At 46.2% G+C, this 20070-nt stretch overlaps 1 protein-coding gene across 3 annotated transcripts in view; it reads right to left on the reverse strand.

The window, feature by feature from the left end:
* Positions 1–391: 391 nt before the first annotated feature.
* Positions 392–20070, reverse strand: part of LOC109854447 (neurogenic locus Notch protein) — a 182727-nt gene continuing 163048 nt past the window's right edge. For 2 of the 3 annotated variants that reach the window (XM_020427536.1, XM_020427539.1), the window contains 6 exons: positions 7570–8113; positions 6771–7325; positions 6237–6469; positions 4184–6026; positions 2310–4093; positions 392–2200 (listed from right to left, as the gene is read on the reverse strand). In XM_020427536.1, coding sequence (XP_020283125.1) covers positions 1116–2200; positions 2310–4093; positions 4184–6026; positions 6237–6469; positions 6771–7325; positions 7570–8113 — 6044 coding nt within the window. In that variant the 3' untranslated portion in view covers positions 392–1115. The remainder of the gene's footprint in view (positions 2201–2309; positions 4094–4183; positions 6027–6236; positions 6470–6770; positions 7326–7569; positions 8114–20070) is intronic. The other variant, XM_020427537.1, reaches the window with a different exon arrangement.

Here is a 20070-nt window from a genome sequence, read left to right on the forward strand (position 1 = left end):
CAATCCGATTCCTTCATCGGATTGTACATACATGATTGTACACGTACATGCTAGATATTAAATAGAATATTACACGTACTACTAATGTAATTGTTCTGTGAAATAACAAGACACACACACAGGCGTCTTCTCTAAAATCTCCTACGTACGTTTTTTTTTCTATCGTAATATATACAATTTATTTTTAGAGCAAGATTTCTTGTTCCCTTAATTATTATCCATCAGGGATCTTCTTATCGGCAAGTCGAAGGCACCGTTTATTCATTGAGCTATGTGTACGTTGCAACGAATGATAAAAATATCGATCGGTATCAAAAATATATTGTATAGATAATAAGACAATAGCGTGTCAATGTTGGCCGCGATATGTGTGTGTATATATAGTATATACTATTTTTTTTTTTTTTTTTTCATAAAAATATCATACAATTCTTCTCTATCCATACTTTTCCTAAGCTTCTTATCAGAGGCACAATCGGTCTTGAAAAAAGATTGAATATATTAATTACACGTATATATTTATGCGCATCAGTGTTGAGTACAAAATACATTTGCATAGTCTCTCTAGTGTAAAACAGATGAACAAATATACAGTTGCGAGTATACAATTGCTAGTTGGTTTTTTTCTCCAATAATTTTATATAGAAAAACATACGATTCTATATATAATTATATGTCCAAACATTGTGCGTAATTACGCATTTATAATTGTAACTAGTAGATAGATCATTGTCTATCCAATAATTTTATATAGAAAAACATATGATTTCTATATATAATTATATGTGTAAATATTGTGTGTAATTACGCACTTATAATTGTAACTACAACTTAGTTGTTCAATCTTCAGTGCTCAACATCGATACGCATTAATATAAAACAAATTTCTATAGTATAGCTCTTCCGACAAACGAAAGATAAAAAAAAATACCTCTTCTTGCCATCGATTTTATTATATAGAAGAGCCCTTCGTCGTTGTCTTCGCCATCATCGTTCCTCCCGAACGTCCGAGGCTCAAACTCAACGAGCTAATCACAGAGTTAGCAGTTCTCTTTTCTTCACGTTTTCACAATTTATGACTTACTCGCGCGAGGAAGTGAGCACCGCTGTTGGTATCATATGTAGATCGCCTCGGAGCCCTTGTTACTTTGGTGAGCACCGCCACCGGCGCCGTAGGCATTCGGTGGTGAGGCTATACACTCGGACCAGTCACTGTTCGAGTGCGGCGAACTCGAAGACCAATGGCCCGGGCTATCAGGCGATGGCGTTGGAAAGCTTTCGGGTGCCTGCATGAGATGCTGCGGTGTGACATCGGGGCCGGAATGATGGGACGGCGGTGTCAAGTACTGATAATATTGTTGCGTCTGTTGTTGTTGTTGTTGTTGTTGTTGCTGCTGTTGCTGCTGCTGCTGCTGCGTGCTCTGCTGCTGCTGCTGTTGTTGTTGCTGCGGCTGCTGTTGCTGCGGTTGTGTCTGCTGCATTTGCTGTTGTTGTTGCGGCTGACTGGAAGAGTAAGGCAAATTGTCGAAGTCAAAGCCCATGGGCGGCATGCTGCCGTGTTTCTGATGTGTCGCCTGCCGTAAAGCGGCAATATGAGTCGGCGAGGTGGGCAGCGACGGTCGGCTTTTCGCCGGCGACGGCGAGCCCATGTAACTCGCCTGCGGTGAGAGAGTCATGTTGGATTGCACCGAATGCGGCGGTGACTGATTGCTGTACGGCGGCGACAGTGTGTTAACTATGCCTTGCTGCTGTCGTTGATGCGACGCTAAGAGCTGCTCGTGAAACGGCAGCCCGTAATTGGTCGCGAATGTATCTAAACCGAGCTGTTGCAGACTCATCGACTGACTCTTAATACAATCTTCGTAAGGTGGTGGTTGCTTCGCCGTCGTTGTGTGAGCTACCAATGGCAAGGCGTTGCTGTAAAGGCTCGCGCTGTCGTACGGACTCGTCGGCAGGTTGCCTTCGGCGCCTTCCGCGCCTTGCGGAATCTCCTGGTTTGGGGGCTGCGCGCCGCGTTTTGTCGTCGGTTTTTTCAACGATGGCTTTCGCCTTACCATCACTACCGCACCGCCGCTTTCTGATTCCGGACTGTTTGGGTTTCCCGCGCCACTCGCTTTCGGCCGCTTCTTGGATTTGGTCTGCTTCGGCGCTGAACCAATCACAGTTGGATGTGTGATTAATTGTGGATGATTTGGAGATCCTAAAGAGAGAAAATAATCATGTTACACAAATGCTAATACATCGATTGATCTAGAAATAAGTTATATATTTTTGTAATATATTATAAAAAAATATAAAGATTCTCTTACCCATGAGAGGACCATTGGGAATAACTGTGACCATTTGCGGCGACCTTGGCACGTGCTCGTCGAGTAGTCTCACTATATCGTGATGTAGTCTCTCGCTAGCAACGTCGCGCGGTAACCGATCCATGTGATCGGTGATCTCCCTGTTGGCAAATGTGTCCAGTAGCGCTTTGCACGCTTCAAAGCTGCCCTCGCGAGCAGCAAGGAACAGCGGTGTTTCGTCCTTGTCGTCTTGAGCGTCTCTGTTTGCGCCATGCACCAGCAGTATGTTCACGGCGTCGACGTTATTAACCGCCGCAGCCCAGTGCAGCGCGGTCTTGCCGCTGTTATCGGCAGCGTTTATGTCCGCGTCAGCGTTGATGAGATCTTCTACCATACCTTCGATAGCCAAACGTGCGGCCAGTATTAGCGGCGTAGTGCCATCGTGCATACGCGCATTCAAATTCGTAACGCGATTACGCAGCAAGATCTGGAATACTCCCATAGCATCGGCTGCGACCGCAGAGTGTAACGGCGTGCGACCGGTATTGTCTTGCGAGTTTGCGTCAGCGCCCGCGTCCAGCAGTCTCTTGGCTGCGTCTGAGCGAGCGTAACGCGCAGCTAAATGCAGCGATGTTTCGCCGCTCTTATCTGTAGTGGCGTTCAAATCTGCACCCTGAGCAACCAAATCGGCGATCACCGCCGCGGTACCGTCGCTCTCATCCTCCTCCTCACCGGTGTCGAGTCCGCCGCCACGTACAGCTGCTACCATTAATGGTGTCATGCCGCAAGGACCACGCGCGTCCACATCTTGGTCGTGTTCCAGACTGGGTGGCGTCAACACGCCGCCCGCGTCCGGTCGTCGTATCTCGGCCGCATCTAGATGTTGCTGCGTCCACATGCGCGGCTCAGTTTCCTCGTAATCCGTGATAGCGGTGTGATCACTCGCGTAACCAGGCTCGATCGCGCGCATCCGTTTTGACGGTGGTAAATCGGACTCGTCATCAGACCACTGCGACTGCACTCGGCCGTTCGCTACGTCCATGTCCATACAGTTCACAGACGGCTGTTTGTTCAAATTGCGCATCTCCTGACCGTCTGGACCGCGACGACGCGAACGGCGTCGCTGACCGCTACCACTGTTGGTTCTCAAAAATCCTTCGGGAAACCATGTCACTCCTACCGCACGCTTTCTCTGTGCGGTTACCAAAACGCCTACCAACAATCCGCCGAGCACCACAATAACAACACCGATGAAAACGTATTTGTAATTCGTCGGACTGTCCGGATATTCTGGACTCTGAGACCCCATGACGCCTCGCACTTGTTCAATAGGGAAGTCCCACGTTGACGTGTGTCTCGATGCTGTGGCAGCCAAATATTCGGCCGCTTCGTTTGCCGACGGGAAGCAGACCGCGCCTTGCATCATCTCGCATTTGCGATTGTCGATTTCGAGAAAGGCAATGGAGCCAGGCAAGTTCTCCTTATCGATCTTGGGCGATCGGAAATGAGTCGGAATAGGTTCTCCTTTTTCGTGTTTCCAAGGATATATCATGTCGTTGCCGTATTCATCCTTCCTCACTCGTAACGTTGTTCTTAGCTCGTGTCCCACTCTACGCAAGAACCCCACGAGGTGATCACGGAAATCTTTTATCTCCATTCGCACGACCACGGAGATGACACCTTCGGCTATCGACGGCGGTTCCCTCTCGCAGTCGAGACCATCCCAGTTGCATTCCTCATTGTTGCAACCGTAATCACAATGGCCGTTGGCGTAATGTTTTTCGCAGTACGCGTTATAGATCGGACTGCAAAACAAAATAGCGTAATAAATAAAAATTCAATGTTGAATATAGTTGAATATAAATTTACGTAATATAATAAAACTAAATACTTACTTGCAAGGAGGAAGTTTCTTCTCGCAATCTCTACCGTCGAAGAGACATTGCGGATTGTTGCAGGCCTCGTCGCAAATGCCATTTCCAAACACATTCCAGCAACTGATTTTTGCGGTGCAGTTGTGCCACGGATTATTAATGCCCAGTGTACAATCATTGCCGTCAAAGTTGCACGCGTAATTATTACACTCCTCATTACATATGAAATTACGAGCCTTCTTCTCGCAGTTGTTCTCGCGACACTTTCTTCGTTCGCGTTCCAAATCTGACTCGCTCGCGACCTTAGGCACGTTGAAGTTGGGTCGACCGTATATGCCGCCAAGATAATTCGGGTCGTATATTTCGCAATTCTTGCCAGTCCATTTGGCGGGACAGTAACAGACGTAATCACCGTACAAGTTCTCGCAAACAGCATTAATTTGCTGACACGGATTGCTCGCGCATTCGTCGAGAAAGTCGATTTCACAGTTCTTGCCAGTTGTGCCTGGCGGACAGTAACACCGATAACCATCGTCGTTGTTGATGATGCGACATGTACCGCCGTGCAAGCACGGCGCGGTGTCGCAGTACGAGCCGACGAACTCGCAATTGTCACCGTGATAATCGCTGGGACAGAGACATGTGTGTCCGTCGTGCTTGGCGGTGCACACGCCACCATTCTGGCAAGGTGAGCTGTCGCAGAAATTGACTTTGTGCTCGCAGTGACGACCCATGTATCCAGATTTACAATTGCAGTGATAGTTGTTGACTAGTTGCACGCAGTCCAAAGTGCCAGGTGAGGTACACGGATTCGACAGACACTCGTTAATGTCGCCCTCGCATCTCGGCCCAACAAAACCGGGAGGGCATTTGCATTCAAAGCCGCCCACTTTGTCGATGCACGTGCCGTTGTTGTGGCACGAGCTGGGTGTGCAATCGTCTACGTTAACTTCGCATATGAAGCCGAGAGTGCCGGGCGGACACGAGCAGTAAAATGTATTGATCAGATCGTGGCATATACCGCCATTCTGGCAGGGATTTGGGTGGCAATCGTCGATATTAAGCTCGCAGTTTTGACCCTGAAAACCTGCGACGCAATTGCATTGATATGAACCGACGAGGTCTTTGCAAGTTGCGCCATTCTGGCACGGCGCGGATTCGCACTCGTTTATCTCTATCTGACAGTAAGAACCGGTATAGCCTTCCAGACATTGGCAGAGATGGCTGTTGCCTATGTTCTCGCAAGTGCCGTTGTTGCAGAGATTCTTTTCCGGCACGCCCTTGCGAATGGCGGCATTTTTACACGAGACCATTTCCACATCGCATACCTTGCCGGTCCATCCGGGCGAGCAGTTGCAGTGATATTTGTTCTTGTGCTGCACGCACGTTGCCTGATTCTCGCACGGATTGTCGGCGCACCAGTCGACGTACTCGTCGCAACGCTGACCTGTGTAACCGTAGGGACAGTGGCACGCGTAATGCGTTCCTTGTTCGAGACAAGTGGCGCCATTCTTGCAAGGCGAACTGTCGCACTCGTTGATGCGATACTGACAGTTGGAGCCGGTGTAGCCGGGTTTGCAGATGCACGTGTAGTTGTTGATGCCGTCTATGCATTTGCCGCCGTTCATGCAGCTGCTCTCGGCGCAATCCTCGTCGTTGGTCTGACAATTGATTCCGGAAAAGCCGAGAAGACACTGGCACGTGTACGAGTTGACGTATTCCCTGCAACTGGCTCCGTTTAGACATGGTTGCGACTGACACTCGTCAATGTCGATCTCGCAATGCTTGCCGCTGAAACCGTCCACGCACAAACACGTGTAATCGCCGACAGCATCCAGACAAGTGCCGCCGTTCTGACAAGGAACTGTAAGAAAAGAAAAGAAGACCCTTCAAATGTTGCTCAACATTGATTTAAAACGCGTTTTTTATTTAATCCGTGTTGTCGCGCGATAAAACGCGTCTGCTGACGCTCTCGCGTAAATTCGCGTCGAGACTCTCTTTAACGAAAGCGAGGATTCGCATCTGTAGCAAATAAGAGACGAGGAAACGGCCGGCACGGCGGCTGGATACTTACATGATGCACAGTCATCGGTATTGATGATGCAATCACGGCCCTCGTAGCCCTTCGCGCACATGCAAATGTACGAACCGTTTGTGTTCACGCAAGTGGCACCATTTCTACAAGGCGACGTCACCACACATTCGTTCACGTCCTCGTCGCACAGTCTGCCTGTGTAGCCGACTGTACACGTGCATGCGAACTCGAGGAAATTCGACGACGGCGAGCACTTCGCTCCGTGATGGCACCTGAAAAGTGACACAGCAACATCGCAAAGTCGTTCTATCATGTGGATCATCCCATACGGGCACGCTTTATCGTCGGATATAAAATTAAAACGAAGCTCTTAAAGAAGCGGATGTTATTATCGAGCAAAACTGTAATATGCTTAAAGAAAAAAAACCGAGACAAGCTGAAGTACGACAATAATTTCGCGCGAGTGTAGTTGCGCAGCGTGTAATAATGGAAGAAATACTTCAAGTAGTATATTAAATAAATTGTAAATATATGCGAGCTTATATTAAAAAAAAAAAAAAAAAAAAATCATACTTGTTCGGCGAGCAAGGATCCAGTTTGTCCTCGCAATTTCTGCCGGTGTGGGGCAACTCGCATACGCATTTGTAGTCGTTGACAAGGTCGATGCAGGATCCGCCGTTTTGGCAGGGATTATTGGCGCAGTCGTCGACGTTGATCTCGCAATTGGTGCTGGTGTAACCGGGCAGGCACTTGCAGCTGTACCCGTTCAGGTGGTCGATACACGTGCCTCCGTGCTGGCAGGGGTTCGAGCCGCACTCGTCTATGTCCACTTCGCATCGCTTGCCGCCGTAACCGGGCAGGCAACGACAAATGAACTGGTTCACCCCGTCGTCGCAAGAGCCGCCGTTCAGACACGGATTGCTCGCGCACTCGTTTATGTCGCTCAGACACCTGGCGTCGTAATAACCGCGCGGGCACTCGCATCTGTAGCCATTGATTATGTCGATGCAGCGACCGCCGTTCGCGCACGGATTGCTCGCGCACTCGTTTATGTCGGTCTCGCAGTGCTGTCCGGTGAAACCGGGCTCGCACTCGCAGGAGTACCTGGGAAACAGGATATCATATCCACTGAGAACGAAAATAAAGAGCGTAACGAAACACGTAAAGCACAATCGAGGATTTTGCCAGATTGTGTGTTCCGCACTGTGTTCTTCAAACCGCACACGTCTGAATTAACAATTTTGCCGAATTCTCAATCCAAAACAATTTTTTTATGAGTAGGTTCTTCTTTTTTATATATACAATACAAAAAAAAAAAAAACGCATTTTATTTTTTTTTAATATCGTTTCAATTCGTTTCCTCAAACCTTACCTGTTAATGCCGTCGATGCATCTGGCTCCGTTTCGGCAGGGGTTGCTGTAACACTCGTTGACGTTGACCTCGCAGTTGGTGCCGGACGTTCCCGGTCGGCAAATGCACTGGTAGCCATTGATACGATCCTCGCATCTACCTCCAAACTGGCACGGATTGCTCTCGCACTCGTCGATCTGCGTCTGGCACAATTTTCCGGTGAAACCCGAGAAGCAGTTGCACGTGAAGCTATTCTCTCCGTCGATGCATGTTCCGGAGTGGCACGGATTGGAAGCGCAGTCGTTGATATTCGTTTCGCATGATGGCCCTGTAAAACCAGGTGGACATTCGCAGGTGTAGCGGGCGATCCCGTCTTGACAAGTTCCGCCGTTCTTGCACGGCGAGGACGCGCAGTCGTCGACGTTGATTTGACAATGGGAACCGGCAAATCCGTCGGCGCACGTGCACTTGAACGAATTGATCAGATCGCTGCAAACGCCGCCGTTCAAGCATGGCGCGGACGCGCATTCGTCTATGTCGATCTCGCACATAACGCCTGTAAATCCTGGAAGCAAAGAGAATCGTCGAAAACATATAGTAGTAAACATGCGTAATAATAAACGAAAAAAAAAAGAAAACTTGATAATTAAAAAATTCATATACACCTCTTAAGAAAAGAGTCAACGTATTTCCAAATAAAAAAATTATTGCAAACTTTTCAAGATCAATTTAAATCAGTGTAACAAAGTTATTAAAAACTCTACGTCGTACGATATTAGAAAAAAAATATCAATAATTATATTGTTATAAAATATATATCAACACAATATTGCTATAAAAAATATTAACATAAAAACTTGTCAGATAATTTTTTTAACGTTATGAGATGAATGTCGGTATGCAAAACAAAAACAAAAAAAAACAAAACAAGTGAAAAAGGGAAGACGAGTTATTTAAGAAGAAACCCTCAGAGCGGGATTATTCAATTATTATAAATCTCTCATTCGTTGTGTTTGTGCGCTATGTGCAAATATAAATCCTCTGAAAGTGTCGAGAGTGAGAGAATTTTTGTATAACATCGAACCGATCGATAAGCGGCTTAACGCGTTCGATATCGAAGAATGATTCAGCGGAATCGCGCATATAAGGGATTCCGTCGTCACATCGCCACATCGCGACACCTTGAAAGAAGAAACATTCTCGTCAACCGGATGACGCGCGAATTTTTATCATATTTACATTCTGTCGTTATTTTGTGTTTCTTTTTTTCCTCCCGTCCGTTCGCACAGACAATGATGCAGCTAATTCACTTGTGAATGCACGTACGAAGCGGCGCCCTTTCGAATCTTAAAGCCTTCTCCATTCGATATATGAATCATGCGACGCGTCTATTGTTGCTCAAACGTTATCGCAGCAACATTGTACCGCGCATATTGCTGCGCGCACAAAAGTTAAAAATTACAGCAATTGTATTGTGCGTATTAATTTTACCAAAAGTTTTTGTTTCACAAAAAAACTACACGTACAAATTATTTTTAATTTATTCACCCTTTCCTCCCCCCCAGTCAAAGTCAATCCGAACACTTTCGCGCGAATGATAGTAATAATCGCCGTCACGATCTATTTTATTATCTCTCCAGCGAACTGCAGGTGAAACCCACAGAGTCCCGTTCGCTAATATCAAATGGACGGATACAAACTAGTTCGTAAAGTCGCAATTAATTCTCAAATAAGCCGCTCAATTTCCTCGACGCGACGCTATTATTAACAACTTCGAAAGAGAAAGAGCGTCTTGAAGACATTAATTTACTTTGGGATCAACGGAGGGGGGAAGGGATCTCCTCCCCGCAGTGAAAGAAACAGCGATTCGCTCTCTCGCGAGAGAAATGTCTTTTTGTTTTTTTTAGCTTCTTCGATATGCATCCCGGAGTTCGCCACACGCGCGTGTCTGGGCCTCACTTCGGGAGCTGGTATTATCCTTCATCGAGCGACGCATCCTGCGAGATAGAACCCAGCCGTCCACGCCTCCTTTCTAATGCACGTAATGTTCACTTGTCAATCCTTTCCGCGAACCCAAATGAATAGCTGCCGATTCACAAATAAAGCGTTGCACCGATCGATCTGATTGTCGGTCTGTAAAACCGTCGGCCGAAGTTTTTTGCGTGCCGCAACACACTAGAGATACTATTTATTAAGTCAGCGATTTACAAAGGAAATTCGTTCGACTCGCACACCTGTTCGCGCGTCGAACAGTTTTTTTTAATTATTATTATTATTAAATAAAAGTAGAGAGACTTGTAATAGTTTTTTATTTTTTACAAAAAGTTCTTTATAAGAAGAGAGAATTTATATTTATTATTTTACAGAAGATATAACGGGAATATAGCATCGCGAGATGAGCCATCATCGATCCATCGCGGACTTGGCGAGCTACTCGGATAAGAAATCAACTCCAGGCGGAATCGAATCGCATTATAAATCCGATCCTAGAACCGATGCAAATCAATTCGTACGGTGCAACAATGCGGCGAGAGAGGCGGCTGATTTATTTCTGAATACCGGAGGGAGAAGAGGATCTTGCGTGGGAGAAGCGCGCGGAACGGACTCACGTGAGTGTGTGTGTGTGTGTCGGAATGATGATGAAGATGATGAGTCTTCCGTGCACCGAAGAGTCTCCCGCTCGGAGACTGGCGGAGCCACCGTTCCATTTGCTGCAATTTCGACGCGACTGATTCCGCTCGAATCGATTCCGGGTTCGGTACGTCCAACCGAGCATCTAGCGGTACCGGGATTGTGGAGCAATGTAAAGTCCTCTGTCTCTTTCTCTCTTATCGATCGCTGAATTCGCCGCTCAAAGCTCGATGTGCACGACAAAAATAAATGGTTACTTTAACAGACAGAGCGCTAAACACTCGATTGTTCGTCGATTATTAAAACGAAGATAAAAAAATTAGTTGTTCCACAAAGGCCAGCGAAAAAAATTCGCTAAGTTTATATTGAGATTTTTGTTGTGCCAACAAAACGTTTTGTTGATAAAACAAAATTTCAGACTTAACAAAGTTTGTTGTTTTTGCTGGTCATGTAATAGCAAATTTTTTTTTTCCGTAATAAACGTTAAAAATTTTATTCTTTATATTGAATATAAAAAATTAAGATATTATAACATATAATATCTTTTGATTTTTATTTAATATAAAAAATAAAAAAGTTTGGTTATTATTTAATTACCAGACTGTTATTTAATTATCCTGGTATTTAATTGCTGAACAGTGCGCGTTGCTTTCTCGATAACCTTTTTCGTCTCTCCACCTGCTCGCGTCATTATTACCGCGAATGACCCGGAGGAACGTATCTTTTACACGCGCGCGCGCGAGCGAGAGGCCGTAAATTCAGCTCATTTTCTACGCTGCCAGGATTCGTGAGAGGATACACGGCGGCGATTTCCTTCATGCCTCTCTCGCCAACGAGAGATCCAACTTCTGGCCCGCGGCGGAAACCAGCGCACCGGTATAATCTCCCAAAGGAAGCAGCTTCTTCGCTTCTTCGGACATTTACGGCGAATGCGCTCGAATGTGAAGTTCCGTTTTGTTTGTTGCGTGATGCATCGTGCGAGCGGTTTTTGCTTCTGAATAATTTACACATATACACATATACTTGTATTCAATTTTTAACGGGAGTTAAACAAAAATATATACCTTGTGTTCAAACAAAGTAATTTTTTTAGCAGTTTAATGAAAATTGTTAAACGCAATCACTGGTGACTTGTGTTGCAAAAAAAAAAAAATCGCGCGAAACATTAAACATCGTTCGTTTTCCTAAATTATCTTCCAGTACGCCGAACAATTGTTGAGAAGGACGTTTCGAACTTTTAATGCGAAATTAACAGCGCAATAACTCGCGAGTTCGAAACAGCGATGTGGTTGCGGATCGCTTCGAGCGGATATATATCCCTGCGTAATCTTCTCTAAAGCGAAGCTGATCGAATCTTGTAACGATCACAATTCCGCCGAGTGAAAAGAGAGAAAGGAAGATACTCGTTTACACGATTATTGGCCGCGATCGTTCGCCTAAGGAAAAATCTCATGATTTGTATCGCTTTAGGTTTAGCAGACACGTGATTCTCGTAACACAGACGAGATCATTTATATCGATGATGATTTCGCTCCGACATCTCAATCCGATGATGATTGACATCGTATCGTATGAAAGCCGCAAGTACTATTCTCGAAAGATACGCTTGCCGCGCCTTGTAAAAACTTTGTACACTTGTGATACGACGAGAGAGTCTGGTACAGCAGCGTTTTTATTTTTGTGCCGCGTGTATTTTCTTCACGAACGCGGAAGCATCATCACCGATCGTCGATAGCGGAACAGATTACATTCACCTTCACCGTCTATTAGCGATATCGATAACAACAACACAGTCGGGGATTTCGACTTATCGCTTGAGGTCAGTTTCTATCAAATGAGAAGCCGGGGCGGAGGGTGAGAGACGTCGAGCACCTGCGACGAGTTGCATTTTAGCGATTAACGGTCTCTCGGGAGGAGACAGAAGAAAGGGAGGAGAAGATGGTCCGCTGGCTACCTGAGTAAGCAACATTCGTTTGCTCTCTCTCTCTCTCTCTCTCTCTCTCTCTCTCTCTTTTCGCATATTCCTTGTTCGTGCCGGAGTCTTCGACTTTTCTTATCCGGCCGCTGTCCCTCTCCCTTGTCCTCATGATGACGTTAATGCGCGACGACATAATGACGAGTCGCGCAGGCCAAGAAGTCGAATTGCCGGCGACGGTGCTGGCTGGCTGTGTTATTTACCGAATCGAATGAAAAAGAGGACCCATCAGAGGCTCCTCATCAAGGAAATGAGGGGACACCGCAAAGATCGGAACTCTCCTTCTGCCTCCTCTTTCTTTCATCTCCGTCGCTTTCTTTCTTCTCTCCGTCGTCTCTCACTCCGCCGTCGTTACTTCCAGAATCCAAGTAAGTTGCGGAGAATCAGAAAACGGGGGTGGGTGAAAAAGTGGCCGGTATATAAACGCGTCAAATAAGTGCCGGAACTTCACAAATTGTTTGCGCTTAATTGCGCCAAATTGGCCGGATAAGACCGGGCCGAAGAAAAGAACTTCGAGATAAGAAAAGCGCGTTTCTCAAGCGGAAAGGAAGAAGGAACGTCTCCGGATGAAGAGAGGGAAATAGTTCTATGGTACAGCTCGTGTGTTACAACGGAGAGGATTATGCAAATTGCGTAGATTCCTCTTTTCCTTGCAACGCCACTCAAGTCTCGAGGAGACTAATTGCGGCTCGCATCTGTCTGCGCGCGCAGGCCGCTCGAAGATCGTTTCCTTTCGGCTTGTCAGCGAGTTCTCTCCCGCTACAAGGGCTGGTCCGGGAAGAAGATACGCTTCCTACGCTCGCGAAACCCTCGTGAATACGAAATGAGCTGCCCACACGTGGCCTGTCAACCGCGAATTCGTCTTCGTTTCCGCGTCGAGTTTTACGCCGACGAAACGTATCGGTAATGACGCGAGAAAAACACGATCGTTAAAGCGTGTAAGTTACCCTTTTTTCTGTCTCAGTCATAAATGATTAATTGTTTATTGGCGTTTGCCGTATTTTTACAGAATAAAACGTTCGAAAATTAAATTTAATAAGTTCAAAGAGATTTAAACAAGGATTTAATTTGACAAATTTAAAAAGAAATTTAAAAAACATTTTTACATTCTTAAAATTATTCAAACATTGAAAAACAGTAAACGCGGATCACTTGGATCACCGATCGATTCGATAAGGGGAACAGCACGGATGGAAATTCGCACGTCGAATCGCGAACGCTAATTAGTCGGGTAATAGAGCAGAAACTCTCTTCCCCTCTTTCTCCCGGAAAGTTACGACTTTACGGGAGTGATCCCGTGAAAATCGCCGACCGGTTTCAGCTTAGCCGTAACTGATTGTTCGTGCGCCACGAGCGTAATCCGATTGGATTATGCAAATCCGACGGTGGGATTTTTCACGGGCGATCTAATTACCGCCTCGATTTAGCCGCTCGAGCGCCTTAACAGAATCCTCCGCGGTCGGAGAAAACTCTCTAGGTTGTAATATCCTACGCAATCAGGCTCTCTCGTTTTACGATTACACACACCGGTCGCGTCCTGTTCCCTCGCGCGCGCGAATCGAACACGCCTAATCGAACGTTTCGATATGAGCAGCGCGATCGAGCTCGGCTGCTTCGATAGGCTCGACAGGGAAACGAGAAGCCAACTTAAGAATACATAGAATTTTTTTTTTCACCGTGCGATCTTACACGTCGGACTTGACGAATTTCTTACGCGCGTTCAATAGAAATTCCATTCTATTCTCGTTTATTTTATATGCGTTTCATATCGCGCGCACACAGGTGTGCACCGATCATCTGGGCTACTTGTCACGACTGGAAGCAAACGACGATTTATGAGGTACACGCTCTTGTCGCAGAAGAAAGAAATCATCCTTCTGCGTGTGGCTCGCCGTCACGGTTGTTGCGCGTAGAAACTCACGCACCACACCACAGGCTATTGAATTCAGACGCCGATCGAACAGCGACGTGTCGGATGAATGAGGAAAGTCTCCGGGAGTATCAGCTGGATCAATCCGAGTGAAAAATGAGTTTCGCGAGAACGTAAGCGAGAAAGCTTTTTCGATCGATTTTATTTAGAAAAGATTCCGTGACGAAAGCGAACGCTTACGACAAAAAAACAAGTTCGCACACACATGATCGGCAAGAGTTAGATCGCGTAAGATGCGCGTTTCGGCTATCGCGCGAAAGCACGCGGATACCGCGTGCGTGCGTAATATTCATTAAAACGTGGCGTCTCTCTCGGCGGGAAGTCGACGATGAACCGGCTACCAGGACTACCTACCTAAGAAGGAGGCGGGGACGCGAAAGGCGTAACGTACGCCGATCGACCTTTCTCTGCGCGTGCAAAACGAGAAAAGAACGAGGAGTGAGAGATGAAGAAACGAACGAATAAAGCAGTCAAAAGAAAAGCAACAGATGATGCAAATTAAATATACTCTCTTTCTTGATATTCACATGTAAAAAAAAAAAACATAGAATCTCTTTTCAAAAAATTTAAAACATATAGGACGTACCATATATTGAAAACTCGAGTGTTCGATGTAAAGAAAAAAGTTCTTCGTACGTAAACAAATTTTACATCTAGTTATATATTTTAATTATATGTTGTGTATAAAATATTATAAAAAATATTATATAATATATAAATTATATAAATGTTATAAATGTCATATATGAGACTGAAACGATCTTACATATGATCGTACTCGATCACACACCTAATCAGATAAAAAATTCCTCCGTATACAAAAGACTCTTTTTTCTTTCCTGAACGGATTGCGATAGGAAACAAATGTCGCGGTCACCGTGCCGAGAAGTGAGAACGAGTCGTCGCGCCGCACTCTGGTACGTCTGGGCAAAGTGACTCAGTCACGGAGATGGCGTATCGGGATCTCTCGCGCGCGGGGGGAGAGAAACCCCCCGTGGAAGAAAAAAAAAGCCGCTTCAACCGTAGGTGCTGTGACCTGGGTGTGGCGTGTACTGCACGCCCGGCCGAGACGTGTGGAGACAGGGTCGGCGTCCGCGAAGGCAAATGCGAAACGAAGCGAGCGCTTAGATCAGCACATTGCCAGCCTTTTTCTCACGGGTACCGTTTCCTGGTCATGATTAAGCAAGTAGCAACCGCCACGAAAATAGTTTTAAGTTTTATTTCATTAAGTCCGTCGCGGCCGCGACGTGTTGTTTCTTCATTCGCGTGTCTCTTTCATTCAAGTCTGTGCCGATTAGCGGCGAACACTTTTATCTATCTCGCTGATCGATTCTTTCTCGGGTTCGGATGTTAAAGCGACTCTCGATTTTCCGACGAACGATCGTACGTATGCGATTCAAACGCACGAGATATCCCTTCTCTTCCATTCTCGCCAACGGAGCGTGGCGCTACACACGCTTCGCTCGTACATACAGACGGTTTTCACGGCTGATTTATCGCGTCGACTTCTTGGTAATTGTTTGGGGCGTGGCGACTCATGTGTTACTGGCATTACGGCAATATCCCACGCCTGGAATGCCGGGGATGCGATTTATCGACACCCGAGCTACTTTTCGACGATCGAATCCTCCGTAGGAGGAACAAGAGCCGGGAATGAGGTGTTCTCGCCGCGTTCGATAACAACACTTCTCCGATAATTCGTTACGCGATCGCGAGAGGAACGGCGAAAATTGATTCACAGATAACGATTTTATCGAATCTAAATCGCGCGTTTCCCCTCGTGGCATAAGTTACGGTAAAATCTATTACGACATCGCACCGGGGTGTGTTGCGACAGCGCGGTGAAGTCGGTTGCCATTAACGACCGACTTGTGCGCGCTATAGCGGTGCGAAGAAACCAGTTCACACAGAACACGGCGTTGAAATTCATACACAGCCCCACGACGCGCGATACAAACGAGGAAGGTCCTAGGACACGGCGCTATCGCGTGTATTTACGACTGTCTCGAGAGTAAAGTTTAAACACCGAGCGCGTTTCCACGGCGATGTTAACATTTCGAACCCGCCGCGACGAAGGAGCTCGCGTGGAACGAACTTCTTTCTCTCTCTCTCTCTCTCTCTCTTTTTTTCTCGTTCTGCAAATGGAGCAAGCGTGTTACAGCCTGCTCGCTCGTACTCGGGATGCAAATGCGCTCGCCCGATCTAGCGGTCGCCCCGCGAGAGAGAAATCTGAGAACGGAGTCGTTTCTCTTCGTCGCTGTGAGAGAAAAAAGGAAAACGCCGAGGTGAGAGAGAAAGAAAGAGAGAACGTGGGTGTGGTCAGGATATCGACGACCGCTGCTGCATCCGCGGCTTCGACTTCTTCTTCGTAACCTCCATACACCGAGGAGGCCCCAGGCGCGCCGTGCCACACTTACGTCGACCGCTCGTTGTTCGCGAAACCCTCTCTCCGCAGCCTTAGACCGTAACGGTCCGTCGCCGCAACGTTTGCGGCCTCGCGTCTGAAATCGCGACTCGATTTGCTCGCGCTGGTAGGCGTACATTCGCGAGGATTAATAAGCCGATCGTGATTGCTGATAATGATGCCCCCGACGATCGTCCGAACGATGTAAATAAGATTGCGAGCGTAAAAGAACGAGATGCGTGTACGTAATGTGTGTACGTAGCGAGATGAAAAGGAAATTAAAAGGAACGAACGTCCGCGAAAGCGTTCCTCGTCTACAAGATCTACCTTTCTCCCTCCCCGCCCCTCTCCCATTAAACCGGACCTGTCGGCATTGTCAGGTCGGCCGATTCTTTGATATACCCTCGTCGCGAACGAACATCCACCGAGAATCGTCGAGAAAACCCGTCCAGAATACGGCCGGGGACATCCGATGGAAGAGAAACGTCCCGCAATTCGACCTCGTGAAAGAAAGAGAGAGACGAGAAATTTGAACGATGACGAATGAGAACCGGAGAAGCCTCTAATCCAATTAGATGGGAATTCTGAGATTAAATCGGCGCGCGCACTCCCGTCCGGGTTTCGATTAGTGCGATTCACTTCGCCGATCATCCGTCGTATCAACAAATCGACTACGGGAATCAATCCCTTCGCGATGAGAACGTCGCTTCGCGTCCGTTAAGTTAAGGCTCGGCCCGACGTTCGTATCGTTTTCTAATGACGTTTTCGCTAAATGACGCGCGATTCGTTACGTAGTGAAAATCGAACGGGTGGGGGAGGTCGTTAAGACAAACGATATTTATCGAACGCTGCACGCGTTTTTCTCGAGAGTGGCGCAGCGACACAAAAGCAGAACGGTATGCCGAAACAATTGGACCGTTGAATTATGAGAAAACGTGTCGCGCGAACCGTACGGAGCGAGCGCAAAACACAAGTATCGCGTCATTACGAAGGTTTCCATCCTCCGCGTCCGTCCGCGCTTTTTTTTCACCATCCTTGGACGTGACGAAATTCATGTGGACACGATGAATGACTTTTGTCGCAATCGTGTCAGAGGCTTTTTCTCGGATGTTGCTGTGGTAATGAATGCAAGCAAGAAAACACTTTACCGACAGTCAGTGTCAATTTGTTCCACGCGAAACCTTCTCTTTGGAAAACGCATTCTTTTATTCCGTTGCCAAATGTTACATTCAAACTGAACATTTCGAACCTTATAAATTCTTCTTGCGCGCAAATGGAAAAAATTGTTGCGCGCGTTTAACGGTCGACAAAAAACAATCTCAATTAAATTAAATTCTCATCAAGATAATTAAATTAATTAAATCTCGCATTTAAAATAAAATATCCTTACGACGCGCAGTTAGAAGAAAGTTGAGCTGAGTTATGAGCTTCGATGCTACTTGCATCGAAAGTAGCTCAAAAAAAAGTTTAATAACCCACGTAAATCTCGTAAATTCGCGCGTGCGCGCGGAGAGCGTTATAAGTAGTATATCCCGCAGAGAGCAATAAAGTTGCACATCCAACGCACAACTTGGCAAATCGGACTCGGCGGATATGGAATTTCTCACAGACCGCGCAAAAAGCAGTCCGGCAATTACCGCCGAACGACCTAGACTCGAGTTATTCCAATTTCAACAAGACGAATGTCGTGTAGGAATATAATTGAACGAGCTCTCTTCATCTTCGCGGAATCCCAGAGAGGTGTAAAAATACCGAAAATTGCAGCTGCGCTTCGCAGATGCGTTCGCGCGCGCAGTCGACAATTTGATAGAATGGAAATGAAGCTTTTATCGGGGATGTAACGACCGCGTCATTACCACGCCATTAAGGAGGATCTCCGCAAGTGTGTCACTCTGATAACATCATTGCTACGCTTAAATTACGATTATCTCCATCTCTGTTTCTCCTCGGTCTGGCTTTGATCAGCTCGTTATTACGAACCCTCGGCCACACGGTTACATTTGACTGCCGCGACCTGGTACTTCAATTAATTATGAAAAGTACCGTCACGTTGTCAGAAATTAACCATGTATTTGCTTCGTTGATTTATGAAATGGGACTCGCGTTGAATACGTCAACAAACAAGTCCTGAGAACAACGCGGGTTACGACGTTCGATGTTTTCTCAGGAAGCGGAACATCGATCGATAAGATAAGATTCGACCGAGGAGATTTCATTAACAGCACAAAGTTACGATCACGTCGGGGAACTTTGCTCCTCTAATTTATGTACGCGAGAGATACGTTCGATCGTTCAGTTCTTCAGAAATCGAAGTGACTCTAATTAACGACGACAAAAATGTTTCCGGTTCTGCGACGATATATTCGAGATAGAAGAGTTTGCGTTTGAGAAATCGATAACGCCTAAATACGGCGCTCAACACACACAGCCGTGATTCTCGGAATCCCGTGAAAGAGCTCTTGAAACGAACGATCGATCGAGAGTTGATTCGACGCGTCGTTAGCGCGCGATCAAAAACGACGGGGAGTTGATCGAAACGGGTCTCTAATGAGGCTTGCGCACCGCGTTCTCAATGTGAGATTTACGTCGGATTCGCGGAGTCTCGGAACAACGTGGTCGCGCGTATTGCACATTTCCCGCGGCGGTTCGGTTTTTATTGTCGCTCGTATAATTCGCGCTCGATAAACCTCGAAATTGTCGTGCAAACCACGCGATTAAATTTGAATGTAAACGTTGTCGAAAATCAATTCGAAGTTAATAAACACGTGAAAATTCCGAGGCGCTGTTTTCTCACCTTATCGCGTCGTTACAAGCGAGAAATAGGATTCAAGTAGGAAGTAAAGTGTGTGCGTTCAAAGCGAGGAAATCAAAGGCTGGTTTCAGAGCCGAAGGCTCTTCGCAGCTCGACGATTTCCGAGGAGCTGACGAACCTGTTCGCGCTCTCTCTCTCTCTCTCTCTCTTTCTTATTCGATCCGAGATGTTAATTAGCGATCTCGTTGGTGGACAATTTGTCGGATATTTGTTATTCTTATTTTAAAAAAATACACCCCAACGATTATTTCAAACTCTTATCATCTTCTGACTGAGATTTCATGGACAACTTATGGCGAGTCTGACACGATATTTTAATACTTTTATTTATTTTTCTTAAGTGTGAGTTTGCCGCCAATCATTTATTTATTGTAATCACTCATTTCTCACTCCTATTATTTATGCTTTTTTTGTTATGTTGCGCGGGAAATTTTCTTATAATTTGTCTGAAGATGACCCGAATCGAAACGTAAACGTTAAGTTAATTTAAATACAATCTGAAATTTCTACACATTAACATTTGTTTCTTAGACTCACATTTAGACCCTATCACTTCCTTGATTTTTTGGAAAAATTTGAAGCCTCTACCATACTTCATTAAAAAACACTCGCGTAAAAAAATGTTCTAGGAGCGGGATTCAATCCGATTTCCCGACGAAATGTTAGATTTTGACGTGAGAAATGACTCGGGCGTAACGCTCGCGTGGAAAATATTCAAAGAGCGGGGATACGTGGCGCGGCTCAGATATGTAGGGTAGCGATGCCATTTT

Source organism: Pseudomyrmex gracilis, unplaced genomic scaffold, assembly GCF_002006095.1.
Source record: "Pseudomyrmex gracilis isolate BER0280 unplaced genomic scaffold, ASM200609v1 scaffold_66, whole genome shotgun sequence".
NCBI classification, from domain to species: Eukaryota; Metazoa; Arthropoda; class Insecta; order Hymenoptera; family Formicidae; genus Pseudomyrmex; species Pseudomyrmex gracilis.